General features: G+C 43.6%; 1 protein-coding gene across 11 annotated transcripts in view; it reads left to right on the forward strand.

Moving 5' to 3' along the window:
* Positions 1 to 3,742, forward strand: part of HIVEP2 (HIVEP zinc finger 2) — a 124,740-nt gene extending 120,998 nt beyond the window's left edge. For 10 of the 11 annotated variants that reach the window (XM_015858321.2, XM_015858316.2, XM_015858319.2 and 7 more), the window contains one exon: positions 1,297 to 2,115. In XM_015858321.2, the coding sequence (XP_015713807.1) occupies positions 1,297 to 2,115 (819 nt within the window). Of the gene's footprint in view, positions 1 to 1,296 lie in introns of all 11 variants that reach the window. The other variant, XM_015858312.2, reaches the window with a different exon arrangement.
* The last annotated feature ends 15,032 nt before the right edge of the window (positions 3,743 to 18,774 follow it).

Below are 18,774 nucleotides of genomic sequence, written 5' to 3' on the forward strand. Positions count from 1 at the left end.
AAGAGGTTGCTAAATGCCTTGAGAACTAGGGTTTCCCAGCAGTGAAGTGCTGCCACTGCAGTGTGTTGGCATGTAGCAGCACAGTCCCCAGCTGCTGCGCCAGGGCTGGGGGTGGTGGCAGAGCTCTGGGGCAACCAGTAGGTGTTTGATCAATTTGCAGAGCGGAGATGGGTATTTTTATTCATTTAATTTCCTATGGGTGTCCCTGGGTCGTGTGGCCACATCCCACGTACAGTTATGAAAATGTCATCCTGTGCTTGTGTCATCACTGTTTCTCTGTTCGACAACAAATGCCACTTAATCATCAAGCGGAAAAGAAATTTTAAAAATAAGAATGAGAAAAGGAGGAACCCAAAAGCCCAAGATGTGTTTAATACTAAGTGAAGATGGAGGTATTCATTCTATTGAGAGAAAAACTAATGGGAAAACACTGAAAAATTCAGTACAGTGAGATTGTTTTTTACTAGCCATTACAAAATCCCTCCTTCTTCTCAGTCCCATTAAGAGTGAGTGTCCCTGCTACAGAATCATCACTTTCACTCACAGTTAACACACAGTTAACACCTGTGCTTTTCTTATTATTTATTGTTTACACTACAGATAGGCCAAAGTGATGCTCCATTGTGTTAATGACTAGGAGAACTTGAGTCTTCTGTGCACAGAGGTGTTTGAACCTCCCTGGAAATACTCATCCCCTTTAGTCAGTGAGGTTGATGGGAAGTAAGGGGAGAAAGTGACTTCTCAGGGGCTTCAGAGCAGGACCTTTCAGCAAACAGAATGCTTATACATGCAGTCAGGATTTTCCCATATTGGTAGCAGACAGGGAGCATTCCAGCATGCGTTTCTTTGCAGCAAAGCTCTGATACCCAGCACAGGCTGCCAACACCAGTACAATTTGCACAATTTGCCAAAACAGAAGGTAAGATGGATGTCCTGGCCAAACGTTATGGGGAATGAAACTCTATCTACCCCAAATTCTCTCTGCAGTTTCAGTTGAATATCATGCTCTTTACTTCCTGACCTAAATTGCCGCATTGTGTTGCTGAACGCTTAACTAGCTGCTGCATTTCACCTCAGAGGCAGGAGCCCTGTAGGGCTGAGTTAAACAAAACCTCCTATGTTGTTTGGATAAGTAATTAGTGGAGTTCTCCAACCGCTTTGGGATCCATCTGGATGAAAGTTGCTGCATGAGCAGGAGGCCGCGTTGCAGAGAAAAGCAGATAGGTGGTTTGGCAGCTTGACAAGAATTTTGCTAGCGGTGGCACTGATGTTTCTTTCGTTATTTCTTTGTTACAGAGGAAGGGGTTGTCTCAGGGGCCTTACTTCGGCTTGTATGGAGAAAAAGGAGCCATGGAGCACCACAGGCCTAGCTTGTTCCCTGAAGGTCCGAGCGACTATGTCTTCAGCCACCTCCCACTACACTCCCAGCAGCAGATCCGAGCACCCATCCCCATGATGCCAATCGGGGGCATCCAGATGGTCCACTCACTACCTGCAGCCCTTTCAGGTTTACATGCTCCGTCCACTCTGGCCCTGCAGAGGGAGGGCTCTGAGGAGAAGCAAAGGGGACCGACAGAAACCCTCACTCAAGAGTCACGCGGTGTTCCCAGGCACCATGAGAAGCGTACCTCTCCACACAGCTTGCACCCCACCACTCCCTCCAGCACGTCCTCCTCCCCGTTGCTGTTGCTGACACAGAGCACTTCCGAGGACAATATAATAGCGACGGAGAGGGAGCAGGAGGAGAACATACAGACTTGTACGAAAGCCATAGCCTCCCTGCGAATCGCCACAGAAGAAGCTGCTCTGCATGGGGCGGAGCAGCCGCAGAGGCCTTCTGAGCCTCACCAGAAACCCTCAGAAAGTGCACATTTTAGCATTAAACACTTTAGTGGATCTGAGCCGGGCCAGGCCTGTGCCTCAGCCACCCATCCTGACTTGCACGGTGGTGAACAGGACAGTTTTGGTACATCACAGACTGCGCTAGCCCATCCCACCTTTTACAGCAAGAGCTTTGTGGACATTCGACAGCTGGGCTTTCACAGCAGGAGCGAGCCCCCATCAAGCACACAGGAAAGAAAAGATCTGTCGTCTGAGAAGAGCAAGCCACATTGATCTGAGATGCATGGAGACTTTCACCCGTACATTTACCCCACTTTTTTTTTCTAGTGATAGAAGAAGTATTCAACTTTACAGCATGCCTGTTCTAAGTTACAGTAGTTTGCTATTATATATACTTTTGTTATATCAAAAGAATTAGATAAAATAACAAGTCATCATGAGCCTGACCAAAACTAAATTTGAAATTCTTATTGGGTCTGGTACTTTTAAATTGTACAGATGTTTGTGCCTTTTCTTTACTTTGCTTATATTCTTATAAGCATTTTTTTAGCAGTAATTTGTACATATTTTAGAATTTGTGTATCTGCTTTGTAATAAATGTAATTTCTTTCCTTTTTTGGACACTTGGATCTAAATGATGTAAAGCAAAACAGCATCAATATATGTGAGGTTGCACTAAAACATATTTTTATATTGATTAAAACTGAACAGCTTTTATGTACAGCTCTGATTCTGTAATACTAATATTTATTTAGTTTGTTTCATAAATTGTAAATTTTTTTCTTAATGTTGTGGATTGCTTTTCTATGTGAAGCATGGGATTTACTGTTGCGTAATTAGAACAAAATGTATATTGTAAAACAAGATATTTAAACTAGAGTATCTTATCTTATTCTGCACTTATGCATTAGTTAAAAAAAAAAAAAGATAAAGGATGTATCAGTCAGTTCTTAACTCTTGTAATTTTTTTTTGTCTCGTTTGCTGGATTGACTATAACTTAAGTGCTGATTGTGATTTTAAACTGATAGTACCGTAAAGCATTAAAGTAAAACAATGTGCTATTGTGAGTTTTTTCAAAGCTTTATAAAACAGTTATAAATATATTAAAAGTATTTGGTCTTATGTGAACATGTTGATCTAGATACTCCTTTTAAAAGCTATGGGAAAACATTCCACCCCATGTAGATACGTACAAGTGCATCATCAGTGCCGGCTGCTCAGCCCACCCGCAGGCAGGGCACCTCTGGCTCCCAGGTAGGTGGGTGGTCATGTCTCAGCGTGGCCAGCTGCTCCCTCCCCAGAAGCAGGGTTGTGAGGTCCAGATGGCTGCATCATGCTGGGCTGGGAGCTGGGCCACACAGAGCCACAGCAGTCCCTCAGTTGTGAGGGTCTGCTGTGCCTCTGCCCAAGCTGAGCATGGGAGTTAGGGGTCACGCAGTGTGAGCTCAGAGGGGAGCAGAAGATACTTCCTCACGCCTGAACACCAGCAGCTGGTTACTCCCTGTGAGGAGGCTCTCCCCATCCTACAGATGGAGGAGCAGGTGGACCCTTGTAGCTAGGCAGAAGGCACTGGCATCTTCAAGAAGCAGTTTAAAGGGCAAGAAAGTCACAGTCTTCCAGAGCAGGGTCTCCATCTGGGTGAGGTTTGCTCCAGAGGGAAGTCAGTAGGAGCCTGGGCTTGTGGTGGGTTCCCGCTACCACCAGCAGCATGTGCCTGGGTGTGCACACTCACTCACACACACTCACACACACACACACACACACAAAAGAAACCAACAACCCGGATTATATTTTGTGCTATTTAGTGAATTATAATTCTGTGAAACCAAGTTTGTATATTGACTTACAATACATTTAAGGAGTGTTCTTTAAAAAGAAATAAATATACAATTACATGCACAAGGTGTCTAGTTTTCATGTGTTCTTTCCATTTTCCAAGTTTATTGGCATTCCAGCACATTGATGGAAAGTTTTGTTCAGAAGAGCTGCTTTCCCGTAGGAGGAGCGCCCTTAACTGTGTGAGTAGCAGCTGAAAGTGTGGATCATATTTTGGCCGCATCAGATATTATCAATTTATTTCCCCAATAATACCATGTGGGGGCAGAACCACAGCTGGTATGTTGTCATGATTCTAGCACTATGGCATATGACTAGCGGAACACCGCAATGGGCTGTGACCAGTTGTAGCCATTAAAGGTTACTTTCCCATCTCCATCGGCGTGTTCCTACCTTTATTCAGATCATTATGGCAACGCTGCCAAGATAAGTGTGTGCCAGAAAGCTGGCTCATATCAGGCTGTCTAGAGGAGAAGCAGCTTATGTTGGAGGCAGCGGCTTGTTGGATCATGCTTCCTTTATAGAAAGAAAAAAATAAAAAACAGACAATTACACATTTCAAATAAACACATCCTATCTGATAAAAAACTTCTCCTCCACGGCCGCATGGCTGTACTAAGAACAAAATGCTTCGCACAGTGACCAGCTAATCAGGTAATCACAGATATTTTATTAAAAGGGAATCAAGCAAACCCCCTGATGGCAAATGTTCCATTAACAATGCCTTTATAAGCAACCCTCTTACTGTGGGAGTTGTTGCTGGCTTGTTTGATTATTTTAATTAATTTGCAGCTGCAATTTACAATCCAACTTCTCAGCCCTGGGGCATTTTTTTAAAAATATAATTATTGAACAAATATCACTGAAATTACATGTGATATTTTTGGATTCCAGTAGAGCAACCATGAAGAGGTTTCAGGTATTTATAATCTTCTATCTTCTTAATGATGTAATGTTTATACGGGGCATTGAAAAAAACATTCTCGTGCAGCTCCTAAGCATTGATTATGACCACTTTCCATGCTCTAGAAGGGATGTGGAGGAGAAAGGCAAACACATCCAAAAATGTTTTCACAGGCACGAGCAGTTTTCAGAGCTGACACAGTGGGTACAGCATCCAGGACAGACTGCAGGGTATTTTGTGAGTGCTCTGCCTGCTCTGAGCCACCGGTGGGGATGAAGGTGTGGGGCTGCATTTGTGTGCTGCAGAGCAGAATTATCACACCTTGCAGGCTTGGGCTCAGTGCTGTAGTAGTTCCCTGCTGGTGGTTCTTCTGAGGGTCCTGGGGAAGAGGCTTCCCAAAAGTACTGTCTATGGTGGGAGTACATAAGGTCTGATGGGAATGTCATGAGTGCTGTGACATTCTGCTTCTCAGTTTCTGGAGGCTGAGTTTCCAATGGCTGGTACCACTGCGGGTGGGTGACCTGTTGGTTGGTTCATGCACCAGCCTCTTCTCATCCTCAGCAGCCATCAGTTTTCCATGGCTAGCCCATGTGTGACAGAGAGATGGGACTAAGAAGAGTAGCTCTGAGATCTCTGATGTAAAGTTTGTGCTTTTCTAAGGGATGACGATAAGGGATTTAACAGTGTACTCTAGAAAACTGCAGAACCTAATGAGGATTTTTATATGCAGTATGCTATGGAATTTCTAACTTGGGAATATAATTACCTATTACATTGTTCAAGGAGGTTATAATTTTCTATGAAGATCCTTCTGTCTCTTTTGTAAAGCACAGGGGAGATACATATGCTCTGGCAAGTGCTCCTTAATCCTTTTTCACAGAATAATGTCACCAGTGTCACTTTAGGATCCGTTTGCATCAGCAGAACAAAAAGCGTATTGGTCTCATGTAGCTGCCTGTACAACCCTCTTACAAAACTTCACACCCTGATTATGGGTAACAACTCTAACACATATTAAATACATTTGTGTGGAGTTCCCCATTGTAGGACACACTGACTAAGATTTAGCACCAATAAAGGACAGTTAACTTAGTCAGGCCTTAAGTGGATTTAAATTACTTAGGTACAAGAATTTCAGTAAAGGAATGCTGGAGACTGCTCCTGTTTAACTCCAGTGACAACCAAACTTACAGTTGCCTCCTTACTCGAGGCTGTTTCCCTGGGTTCTGCACTTGGACATGAGCTGAACTTCTCTCCTCAGATCTGCTTCAGTCCAAGATTGAGCCAGGCCCCAGAAACTACACCTTTCTTTGCCTAGATCCTCCAAGGGACCTGCCCTGCTGAAGTGGGTCTTTGAAAATACCTCAGGTGTTGAAATGCATCTCCCTGATAAATTACACTTACGGCAAGCAGTCACCACCTCTTCAGATTAGCTTAATTGATCCCCCTCCCTGGCTATCTAAAAATAAAAAAATCTGCCTTTTAAACCCCTCCCTTGCTAATTGTACCACACCATTCCCCTGGGAGAGTGCAGTAAGTACCCCACAAGGAGTAGAAGAACCTTTACTTTCCTGTTGAAGTTCTGTTATTGTGAAACAAGAAATTCAAGAGTCATTGGCTCAGCAAGATTGCAGCGCGTGATCCCCAGGAGGAAACCTGTGTCAAGAAGTGTAAATAAAGGTGCAGCCTGCATGGGAAAGAGGGAGTCTTCTGGAAGTCCAATAACTAGAGTGATGTGGCAGAAGCTTTGAAGGACGGGGTCTGAGCTCATACACTTCCCTGCCTGCAGCCTTCTAAACAGCTTGAATAGTGCTCTTTGTAAACATGCTTCTTAATTAGCACCCATCTATCTGCTTTCCGAGTTGGCAGAACCTCCAATAGAAGAAGGCCAGATGTCAAGCTCACATCTCTCAGTTTCAGAATGAGAACCAAGTCCCCAAAAGTTAGGTGCAGCAATACTTAACTCTGTTACTGCTTTTTGTCCTAAATGACTCAGGGAGAACAAGTCTTATTGATTTAGTAGCTTGCACAGTGGAGCAAGTCAATGGGATTTATCCTTTAAAGTCATTTAGCCACCTTTGAAAATTCCAATCAATATTCTCAGAAGAATGTTCTTAAAATAAATACAGGACATTCAATGCAAAACCTACACAGCACATCCTATATTGCAGTTTAGCTACTACTTCAGTATAGTTTTTTTCTTTTTTGAGTTAAACTGTCTGCATGAAAAAAACAGCCATCTATATACTAATTGAGTATATTACTGCAATGATGTTCCTCTGCCCTTTTCTCATATACAGATCACATATGCTAAACATGAGCTCTGAACACAGGCCTACTGCTCAATTTAAGATGAAAGTGCTGGACAGTTTGTCTTGTTCTGTGATTATCCTTTTGGGCTTTGCATGTGGCACATCTGTCACTTGTGTTTGCGTGATCTCCTGTGTACCTGCTTTTAACTGGATTAGGCACACTCAGCAACACCAGGAATGTGGGAAACTGCTTTCCTTGTGGAACACTTGGCTTCTGCCCCATTGTGATTCCTTCATGATGGAACATGTGAAGCTGGTTTACTGTGTGGGTTTTTTTTTCCAGATGATTTTGTTTGGGAAAGAAAACTTATTTTAAGAGTTTCTTTCATTTGTGAGTATAGAAGTGTTCTGTACACACGGTTCATGGGTGTAAGGTTTTAAAGATAAACACTAGATGTGATTGAATTTAAGAAAGAGTTAAATATCTCTTCCTTTACACAAGATGATCCTGGCATTCACCCCAAGGAGCCTGGACTGAATTAATCCTTGCAGGGAGCAGCCCCCTGCAGTGACCACAGGCCACTGTATCTCTCTATAAAGGATGTACTCAGGCCCTGCTGGCACCTTGCTGCACATCATGCTTTGGTGTCATTTTCCCTTCAGTTTAACGAAACAGGAATAGCCTCTTGTCATGCTGTGCACTGCTGTGTAATTCTCTCCAGTCACATAGAAGTGAGAGGCAAGCTCCTCATCTGAGGTGCATCAGAGCACCTCTGGAGCAGTCAAGGGATTCAGTGTACCTAAAACCTTCAAGGTTCATTCAAACACACCAATAACCTGCACAAGCTCATCTGCTTGTAGAGTGAGATGCCAGCTGGTGAGAGCAGAAAACAATGTTTTCTGAAAAGCAGTAAAAGTTTCTGCTCTAGTGGGTTTCCTTGTTTTTCTGCATTATATGAATATTCATTTTGAAGCTGACAGGAGGAGAGGAGCTTCATCAGCAGCAGGCTTGATCAAAAACAAAAATATTACCACATAAACTGCCTTTTCACATTCTTTCCTGATAAGTGACATCTCACTGACAGGAGGATTTCTAAGCAAAGCAGGCACTATGAATATGCATGGCAGTGTGCACTGCCCCACGGACACCCAGCAAGGTGGGGGCAGATTCAACTCCATGCTGGAGAACAGTGTTTCCTTTCCCTCTCTTCCAACAGAATATATAAGAGGAGGCTGACACCGTGCCATAGAAACTAATGGAGTTTCCACATTCATTTTAGCAGCGGGAGATTTGGTCTCTGAAGGCTTGTTTCCATGAGGTGATGAGAAATCTTGCTGCTAACATTTCAGGGATGTCAGAGCACTTGGCAGGTTGCCGGCTCAACTTCTATCCCTCCCATCTGCTTCTGGAGCAGTGAAGGTCTTCACCTGGCTCAGCCCCGCTCTGCTGGGGCTGGGAGCTGGGAAGGAGCTGGGCCCTCTGTACCCTGAGTGCTGGTGCCCTGAATGTCGTGAGCATATTGGCATGAGCCCTCTGAGCAGGGCCGTGTCCTGGTCTGCAAATCCTAGGGGATGACCTGTGTGCTTAATTCCTCAATAGATGCGTGTGATCTTCAATGGGGTATTTCAAAAGGACAAATATTTCACCAGCCAGGTTTTCTGAAAAACTTGTTTGCTCCACAGAGGCTCTCAGATGAAGTGGTGAGATTTTTCAAAAGCTCTGAGCACTTGTTCTCAGCAGAAACTGCTGGATTCTGAGCACACTGGAAAAGCTGGCCCTTAAAAACTTCTTAATGACGTCTGGCACCTCACCTCTGTTTGTTACTTCTTACAATCTTGTTTCCCACCACAACATCCCTATTAAGAAGGAGAGAGTGAGAGTGAGAGGGAGAGGGAGAGGGAGAGGGAGAAACGAAGGCAGAGAGGAAAAGGGAGGGGAGGAGGGAGAAAGAAAAAGAAGGGAAAGAAAGAAAGAAAGAGAGAAAGAAAGAGGGAAAGAGAGAAAGAGAGAAAGGTGAATGTAGTAATGAGCACATTTTCATGGCTCAAAGAGCCTGCTCCACTTTACTGCCAGGAAAAATGAAAATGATAAAGTGGAGACTTTGACCAGTTTTTTTTTGTTTTTTTTGTTTTTTTTAGACAAAGTTTTCCCTCTTGATTTCATATTTCTTTATTATTGTTTAGTAGTTAAATGTGGGACTGGTGCAGAGAAATAGCTTGGACTCTTATATTGAAATTTTGTTTGGACAGTCAGGAGAGGGGGTAACTACTAACAAAAAAGAAAAAATGAAAGAAGAAAGTGAAAGGCACTGTGTGCTGCAGGGAGCAGTCTTTCTCTGGCAGAAGATGAGCTAAATAGCCTAATAGTTTTTTCCATCTGTATTTCCTATCGTCCTACTGCGAGCAGAAGGAATTCGGATCCAGCTGATCTCTCGGGTGGGGGATGGAGGAGGCTGCCTGTTCCATTGCTTAGCATGGGCAGCAGGGAAAGCTGAGGAGAACAACACCCCCACTGCATTACCCCTGCTCTGCAGGATCCCAACAAACATTTTTGCTGGCTCTTTGCAGTGCTGGATCACTACCAGGCTGCAAGAAGGAAGGATCAGCCACTGTCTAGAGCACTGCCCCGCGCTAACCCGCAAGATTTCCATACTGAAATCCAAGGGGGAGTTTAGTGCTGCTTTAAGCAGCCGAAGTCCTGGCTGGGCTCTCGCTAACTGCTACCACTCAGCTGTGCGCTGGCTCAGCCTGTGCCAGGTGAGCTGCGGATGGGTCCCGCTGCCTGGGGAAGCATCATGGGCAGAGCTCTGCAGGATCAGGGCTAGTGGGTGTTCTGCTCACAGCAGATGAGATTCTCCAGCTCTGCTGGCCAGTTGGTGCCCCACGAGGAGGACTTGGAAATGCTGTGCCCTTCAGCTCACAAAGTTTCCTGGCTCTTGCAATCTGATTTTCCAGGAAAGGGTACAATCTAAACCCTCCAGTGATTTGGTTAGCTGTTTTTCTTAAAATTAAGGGATTCAAAATAATGCCAGCAGTGCCAAATTGCTACCCATGCCCTGGAGGAATAGGAGGCAGGAGCCAAAAATGTGTTGTCACAATGCACATTACCTGAAACTTTCACTAAATTAAAAAGGCCTGTGAAGAAGTGACTCCCAAACTATTTAAAAAAGGTAAGGAGAGATTCTTTTCTTCCCCCTTTTGGCCCTGTTAGTTTCAGAAACATCAGCAGTGACGATGATTTAGTCATCTGTATTCTGTGAGCCTTAATGGAATGCCAGCTCCTGATTTTATACACAAGTTTCTTGATAGACTGCCTATTTCAGCAGAAATTACTGTTGTCAGCTCAGTGTTCGGGGTGTTAAAATCATCAATGTCACAATGTTCTAAATAGGCAATGTAAAATGTCACATCCAAAGAGAAGAACACAGAGGGTGTGACATTTTCCAAAAATTCCCTGTACTTCAAATGTTACAGAATCTGCAGCAAAAGGAATGAGGGGACGGAGGCGGGGAGGGGAGAAGAGACCTTTCTATATTGTATTGCTTGAATTGCTACAATGGAGTTTGAAGGTGCAAATAAGGCTATAACAAAACATGAGTGTGCATGCTTTCAACACCAAAATGACTTACTGGCTGCTAATTAAATCTCACTGCAAATGGGATTTCATTTTTATTTTTGATGGAAAAAGTGGTTTTATTACATTTACTTGGCTGGCAGCCAGGAATACAGCTCAATACAAATCTAGCAAAGTTAAAGGCCTTCTGCAGCAACATATGGCTTGTTTGGGAAGTATGAGTCATAAATGGAACCAGATGCAAAAAATATATAGCTGTAAGAAGGTAGCAACTGTCCTCAGGCAGATGCCGATAGTGTTATTTCTGATATTTCCACCTCATTAAAAATTTACATGTGCATATTAGTGAACTTTTTTTTTTTTCCAGCATGGGCGTGTTTCTGAGCCCTCAGATAGCATGGATCCACCCACTTTGCTCCTATCAGTGGTTAATACCTTCCAAAAGCTGTTTTATCTTTGTGACTCCTTGTAACGGGACTTCCAGAGAAGCAGGTTTCTCCCCTAGTTTCAGTGTGTGTCTTAATGTGGACCTATATGAGACTCCCAGGTGCCAACCACAAGCAGCCTTTAGGCACACAGGGCCGCTCCTGGCAGACAGGACTGGCCTTCATTTGGTTCCTCATGCCCTGTGGAAATGAGAGATGACAGAAGCATGTTCTTGAATAGGAAAAAGCTCCTGTGGTGGATGCCTCACCACCACACCTACACGTATCTGTGAGCATGGCATGCATGTGACCACCTGTGGATGCACAGGCTCGACTGGATGCCAAAAGAAATGCCAACCACCAGGGGGAGAGGAGTAGTCAGGGACCAACTTCTGCCAAGAGCTCCAGCTACCTGTAGCAAGGCAACGGGTAAACAGGGGAAAACGGGAACAGTGAGTTGCAGAGGGTGTGTGCAGACTGGGGCATTTCTGTACCATTAGTAAGGCTGCCTGCTCTTTTCCCAAAGGCTACTGGCCTTGTTGCCTTGTGCACCCACAGCATATGTGTGCCTTTAGTACAGTGGCCCATATGTTTTTAAGAGTTTGGCTCTTGAACCCCAAATGCCATGTTCTTTCTGTCAGAGCCTTGTGTCTGCTATCTCTCTTCTAATTGTTCCATCTCTCTGCTCTCTGTTTACCAGGTAAGATGTCAAGTACTTTGTCAGAGGTTAAATCAGCAATATCCTCTTCCTTCCCATATAAAATATCCTCTTACAGAGGTAAGACAAATGGTCTCCAGCTCTCTGCTAGGCAAAGCCTAACTAGACATCAAAACAAAGGAAGTGATTGTACGTTCTCAAGTACGGTAGAATAAAATGATCATGTACTTGAACAGTGACATAAACTGTCCAGTACAAGCAGTGTAGGTGTAGTGTAGGCCACAGCACTCAATAGGCTTATGTCCAGTGGTGGACACCAGGGTAAATCTTCCAGGAAGGCATTACCCAGCAGCAGGCCTCCTCCCTGCCTCGATCCCTGCACCCACAGCCATGGCTTTGGTGCTGTGGGGTGCTGACATAGGCTGGGACACCATGCAGCTCAGCCCTACTGCATATCTTGCATGCAGAACCATGCCAGGTTCTGGGAAAGTTCTTGCAGATAACATGAGGCATCTGCTTTATGCAGTTGCTTCTTCCAGAAGAATGTACAAGAACTGCCCAGGGCCTTGCTCACATCCTCCAGCTGGGAGCTCAGTGCCTGAAGCACAGCTTGAAACACTATCCTCTTCTTGCCAGGTTGTTTTTTTTTGTTTTTTTTTTAATTTATTTTTTTAAATGTATTTACTTTTTATTTTATTTTCATTCAGAAAAAGGCTACTGTGTTAACTAAGGAGTTATCAGATTCCACAGTATCTCAAATTGTCTGATCCACAAAGCTTAGCATGTCACCTGACTCTCAGTGGAAATGCATTTGTAGGCTTTGTCTGTGACCACAGCCCTCCCAAAGTGTCCATCCACATAGTCATACCAACTCTAGTCTCTCTCCGTTGTTTAAGTTCTTTCTCAACTATGCTGGGAAGCTACTCATAAAAACAGCCTGGCTAAGCTGAAGAAAGGGAACGGGCTCAGGTCATAACTTGGATTTGTGTTTTCTTCCTCCTTATCAGAGTGAGTGCTGCAGTACAGGCAAGCACTATCTCCCAAGACTTGCGTTACTCCATGCACACAATCCTTCACATTTTAGGAATTCAGATTGTACATCTGATTTGGAAATGTTATTTCCATTTTTTGCACCTGGTTTCTGTTGGCATCTGGGATTCCAGTGTCTCCTCAGATGTGGCTCTCAGTAATTCTGAAGGTGATACCAGGGACTGAGTCTAAGAAGAGAGTTGCTATTAAGGCTGTTGCATTGCATGCATATAAATCCTCTAGGAATGTAGAAGAAAGCTCAGGAGACTGCACAGCCTCTGGGGTGATTCAGAATCTATTGCCTTGGTGGGGAACCCAGAGCTCAGTTGGATGACTAGACTTGTATAAAGTTTAAGCCTGTGTGAAAAAAACACCCCTATAGCACACAGTGCTACTTAAAGGCAGCTAGATTTTGCAATCCTTGCTCATGCTGATGACATCAATGGGATTACTTAACTGAATGGGTGTTTATTAACATTAATAAGGGCTGCACTATGTGGCGTTGTATGCACCCCAGTTGGGCTGGGGGTTGAGGAGTTCATGCTTGTGACTAACGCTTGGTGCTTGCTCAGAACTGGGAGTGCCAGAAAAGGAGCTCCCAGCTCCTGGGGGAGAGGTTTTACTTTCTGTGCACTAATCCTACTTGCCTCACTCATTTTAAAGGAAAAACTGAGCTCTGCAGAATGCCCTACAAAGGCTTCCTACCTCAGGAAGAGCTGTGGGAGTTTTTGTGTTCGAATGCTCCATGAGAAGAAAAGGCTGGGGGGATGGAAAAACTGTGTCTCCGTACCAAACTCCTACAGACTGAAATTTCAGAGGGTTTGGTCTCACAAAGCTGAAGGCATGTCCTTAAATTTACACACCCGGAGGCCTCATTGATGAAACATATTCAAAATCATTGTACAATCTGTGCCTTAACTTGTAAGTTCTTTCAGTCAGAGATTTTGTCTGCCTTTTTGGCCAAGATTTTGTTTCAGACAGTGAATCCTTCCAAGGACAACACTTGTGTCAGTGGAATGGGTAATCCTATTTCGATAGCACAAGAAACCTGACGGCTGTTTCCACGCTCTGAGGTTAGATAACCCTTCACCATATGCTGGAGGCCAATTTTCCTCTCTGAGCATGTATCCTGGCCCTGTGGGGAGATGTGAGCCAGCTTGGGAACAGTCAGCATACCTCCAGAGTGACTCCTACCTGCTAGTGAAAATCCTACAACACTACTATCCCACTTTAACTCAGCAGAGGATTTGTTTCTTAAATGTGAATGACTTTGATGAGCAGCTGTGAAAAGAGCTGCCTTGAGCTGAGTTTTGCTTTGACTTTCTGAGGTTCTCAGGTGGGTACAAAACTTACTAATGTCAAGCAAAACCATATCTGTACTTTTGTGGACCACAGATAGTCCTTAGGCTATCTGTGGCTTCAGCTAACTATATAGAGTTTTATTCTCATGACCTTCCTTGTCAGAAAGTCACTTAAAATCTATTTGTTTCCATCCCACCAAATATAATACTGTGATGACGGAGGCTATCATAACTCCCAATGTTGGAAATTCTCAGTGTTACAGAAAGCTTAAATTTTCGAATGATTGCAGAGCAGTCTGAGGCATGAGGATGAGAAATGGTATAAAAATAATCCCACAAAAATATCCTCTACTTTATACAGCGTAGGCTCAGAAAAATTCAGCACCCACACTGAGAAGTGAGCTACTTGCTGATGGGCGCAGGTGAGAAGGGAGGGTGCAATTGCACAGGCTTATGGAGCTCTGGCAGCCCGACTGGGCAAATTGGATTTTATTGTCTAAATGAGTAAGCAATTTTTTCTCAGGCTGCTCAGCTGAAAGCTGGGTTAGTTAAAGTCAGGGGAGGAAAAATCATGAAGCACATTGCTGTTGCCTCAGTGGTACAATTTTTCATGGTTGTCCTTTGGCACCAGCCTAGTTACAGTTTGCTGGCAGCTGGCAATAAGGTGCAAGAAAAATGTCAGGCTTTGGAGTGTTTGTTCACATCACCATGCAAATCTGGAGGCCTTTCAGAGAGGCCTAGGGAGATCAGCAATTACCCCTTGTTCTATCAGCACAGACCCTGCTAAAAAGTGTCCCCTTCTTTCCTGTAGCTCCCCTTTAGATACTGAAAGGCTGCTACCATGTCACCTTCTCCAGGATGAACAGCCCCAGCTCACTCTGCCTGTCCTCATAGGAGAGGCATTCCAATCCATGCTCCATTTTTGTGGCCGTTCTCTGTAAACACTCCAACAGGTCAATGTCTCTCCCGTTCTAAGAACTCCACATCTGAACACAGTGATAGGCCTCACCAGCGTAGAGTAGAGGGGCAGGATCACCTCCCTTGGCATGCTAGCCTCACTTCTTTTGATGCAGCCCAGGATACAGTTGGCTTTCTGGGCTGTGAGGACACATTGCTGGCTAGTGTCCAGCTTACCACCCACCAGTACTCCCAGGTCTTTTTCAGCAAGGCTATGTTCAATTCTATCATCCTTCAGCTTGTAATGATAGTGAGGGTTGCCTCTGCCCAGGTGCAAAATTTTGCATTTGGTTTTGTTGAACCTCCTGATGTTCACCTTGGCTCAGTGCTCAAGCCTGTTAAGTCCTTCTGAATGGCATCCCACCCAAACCATACTCTGGTGTGTTGACTGCACCCCACAGGTTGGTAGCATCAGCAAACTTGCTGAGGTTGCACTTGACCCCACTGAGAATGTAACTGATGAAGATATTTAAGAGCGTCAGTTGCAGCACTGACCCCTGTGGGACACAAACCTCTCATATTAATCTCTAATTTGAGGTGAGTTGTTTTGGGGGATCTTGGCGTATATTTGAAGTTCTTGATAGAGGAGTTAACTGTTAAAAATGAAGTAAACATCCAAACCTTTCTGATATTTTAGTTGACTATAACAAAAAAGGGTGCACATATAAAATGAATTGGAACTAGAAAATTCAATCTTATTTTTTCCTTTTTCTGAGTGGGAAGAAGCATTAATTTAGAACAATATCCCAAAGTACCAATGACAAGTGTAACAGAAAGAATTCACTGCACCCTTAGTAAATGCTTCTTGATATTGTGGGAGGATAGCTTGCTTCACGGTACAGAACATTTATTTTGCTGGATCCTTCTCTGCACTGCATTTGTGGCACATTAATATCCAGTGCACTGTAGTGAAGCAAGTGAGGTATATTAGTTGAGACATACAAGTGAACAAACACTGTAATATTTTGTCATGCTGGAGGCAGCTGTTGTCTATTGCAGATGTGGTATTTGGGGGAAATTGTTTCAGAAAAGTTTATGGCTTATAGATTGTCTACATTTGTATGATATAGAAAACTCCACTTTATCAGAAGGCTGATCTTTTTGTTTGCCTTCTGAATTGGACTAACGTTCCTGTGAGGACCTGGCACTGACCTTGAAATGATAATTAACGTTACAATTGCAGTGCACCCATTCTGTGCAATGAGTTGTCTCCCATCGAGTCAAACTGGTTGTTCCATGCATAACTGAGTTTGGAAATGCTGTCACCTGGCAGGGGTACTGTCGTCATCAGATAGGGTGGATCAGATCTGATCTGACAGGGGTTGGAGAATGTACCTTATTGAATCATTTTAAACCTCAGTCTGTTTATTCAGCTGAGGAACAGACTGCAGGAGGAAATCCCTCAGACAAGGAACTCCCAGAACTATTGAATGCATGTGAATTACCAAGAACGCCCAAGAGGGCAGATGAACTAAGGGGCACGAGACAAAAGCTGGTCCATGAAGATGTTTGTCCTTGAAATTCAATTGAAGTTGGAAGAAAAATAAAAGAAAGAAACAGAAGAAGAAAACTTATGTGTATGCATCTTCTCATTTTTTTACATGTGGGGTAACATATATTAACCGTGTTCCCGATGGCTTAATACCCAAGATTTTGCTTATCCTCTACAACTCTGAAAAAACGAAGCATTGGACCCCAGCAACACAGATTTTCTGTGGATCTTAGCCCTAAAGAAACAGTACCAGAGTGAGGATCTGCTCCTCAGGAATTTGTTTAGTAAGCTCTGAGACAGATAAGGTGTCTGGACACTTGCTTATCCCCCAAAGGCTGAAGACATGTAAGGATTCAGTATTGCAGCTGACTTGATCTCTTGTGTGACTGACAAGGTGCAGTGCACTAGATATTGCAACAGCAGCTCCAGACATGGTGAGACTGATGTGTGCAGCAGATACACTCAACTTCAAACAATTATATGTAGTTTTGGTTTCCTCTGAAGGGTGAGATTCTTGTCATCACAGGAAATTCCGTCCCAAGGGACTAAAACTCATCTAACACTTACAACCCTTGGAGAGAGTGAGGGAACACATTTGTGTGCACAAAAGAAAGAGCACACCTTCATTTTAGCAAGGGTTTCCAGGATAAATAGAGTCTAAACAGCTATTGGGTAATGAGCTACATTTTGCCTTTCAGAGAAGAGGGGATAAGAAAATGGTGAGAGAGGCTCTGTGCTGTGAGCAGTGCATCGATGAATCCATGTAGTAGCCCACTGGAAGTGAAAGGAACCTCTGGTTGGACAGCAGCCCATCATAGAAACTTTTGTCAAATAAATAAGAAAGAAAGGAGGATGTAGAACAAGGCTGTGATATATTTGAAGACTTTAAAAAAATACTGTATGTAGTAAACCCACAGAAACTGGTAATTATACAGAAATTTTTGATAAACAGGACAATTTGGTGTGATGAGTAAGATTGAAGCTGTCTGTAGCAGGACACCTGAGAGTTTAGTGAAGGCTATTAAGCCAATTAAGGAATTGTATCCCAATAAAATGGGCAAACAAGGGACACATAAGGCACACTAAAATGGGAATTTTGGAATTGAAATGCAGTAACACTTGGAATTAGGGTGCTGGCTCAAGCATGATATGCAATGACATAGGTCATACAGAGCAGTGTTGGACAATAAGGGAACCAAAAGAAGCCTCCAATTACTCTCAGATACAGAATATGATGTAGAATTGTGTAGCTTTTCAAATCAGTGGACGTTAAGGAAACTTGGAAAAAGGATGGCTAAAGTTTGAGCAATAATCCCTGGAAAGTTAGGGTAGTAGTTGACTTTGGAACTGTTTAGATTTCTTTGCTGTTATGCTGTAAATGTCAGGTATAACTTTCACAAGTTATGGATTATTACCTGCTTGTTCAGTACTTTTGATCCATACCAACATTTAACTTCTGATATAAATGAGAACTATGACGCCCCCAAAGTGAGCCAGAATTCATAAATGATCACCTATATGAAAACTAGAAAATTCAAAGATACTAAAATGTCTCCTTCAAAGTAGAAAGTGGCCTAATATCACATTGTTCTTCAGCCTCCCTCATTGTCCTAGTTTAAAAAAGAAGTTGCGACTCTAAATTTGTTGCAGTTACAAAAACGATGGCATATGATGCAGACAGTGTAATGAGCATTGGGACAGGACAGATGATGCTCCTGCTAAAGGAAAGGAGCATTGTAAGACAAGAGCAGCCTTTGTGCAGCCATATCTTATAGAATCATCAGTGGATCATGCTTCCGTTTTGTTTTGATTAGTTTTTGATGTATGCAAGCCTTTGATTGAGGCAGAAGTAAGCAATCAATATTTGCTGTCATCAACCCGCTACCTTGCAAAATAACTGGAAGTTTGTACAGGGAGGAGCCAAGAAGAGTAATAAAGTTCTTGACCAGATCCTGTAAAGTCACATATGGAGATGGTTTTGAACCTTAAGTTATTCAATGAGTTTAAGAGAAACAAGGGATCAGCTGACTCCAGCCCCCTGGCATCCCATGGGATGGGGGAAAGATCAGCAGGGTCAAGTACCACACCTCTGGAACTGCACATATCCCTTTCTTCACACGCGTTACAGGGATCTTTTGATTATTTCTTCCCTGATAAGTTAAGCAGGGCTTTTCACCCTCTTCGTAACTAAAGTAGTCAACGCCCAACAAACACTTGACTTGGCTCAGCCACTAGAAGCAAGCTATGCAGGCCAAACTGCTAACAGCTGAGGCCAAAACAGGGCCTGCACTGGTGGGAGGTAAGTTGACTCAGTAAAGCCTGATCAATAAGAATTCATATCCTCCCTTGAGTGTACTCCTCAAGGTCCCTTCCCGAGGTGGAAAAGATTTTCTCCAGCCAAATAAATACTCTGAAATAAAAGCACATAGTGTTCCCAGGTCAACACTGCAGCCTACTGGCCATTACACTCCAGTAAATTCACTGAGTCCAGAAAAATTCACTG

The sequence above is a fragment of the Coturnix japonica genome, chromosome 3 (genome assembly GCF_001577835.2).
Source record: "Coturnix japonica isolate 7356 chromosome 3, Coturnix japonica 2.1, whole genome shotgun sequence".
NCBI classification, from domain to species: Eukaryota; Metazoa; Chordata; class Aves; order Galliformes; family Phasianidae; genus Coturnix; species Coturnix japonica.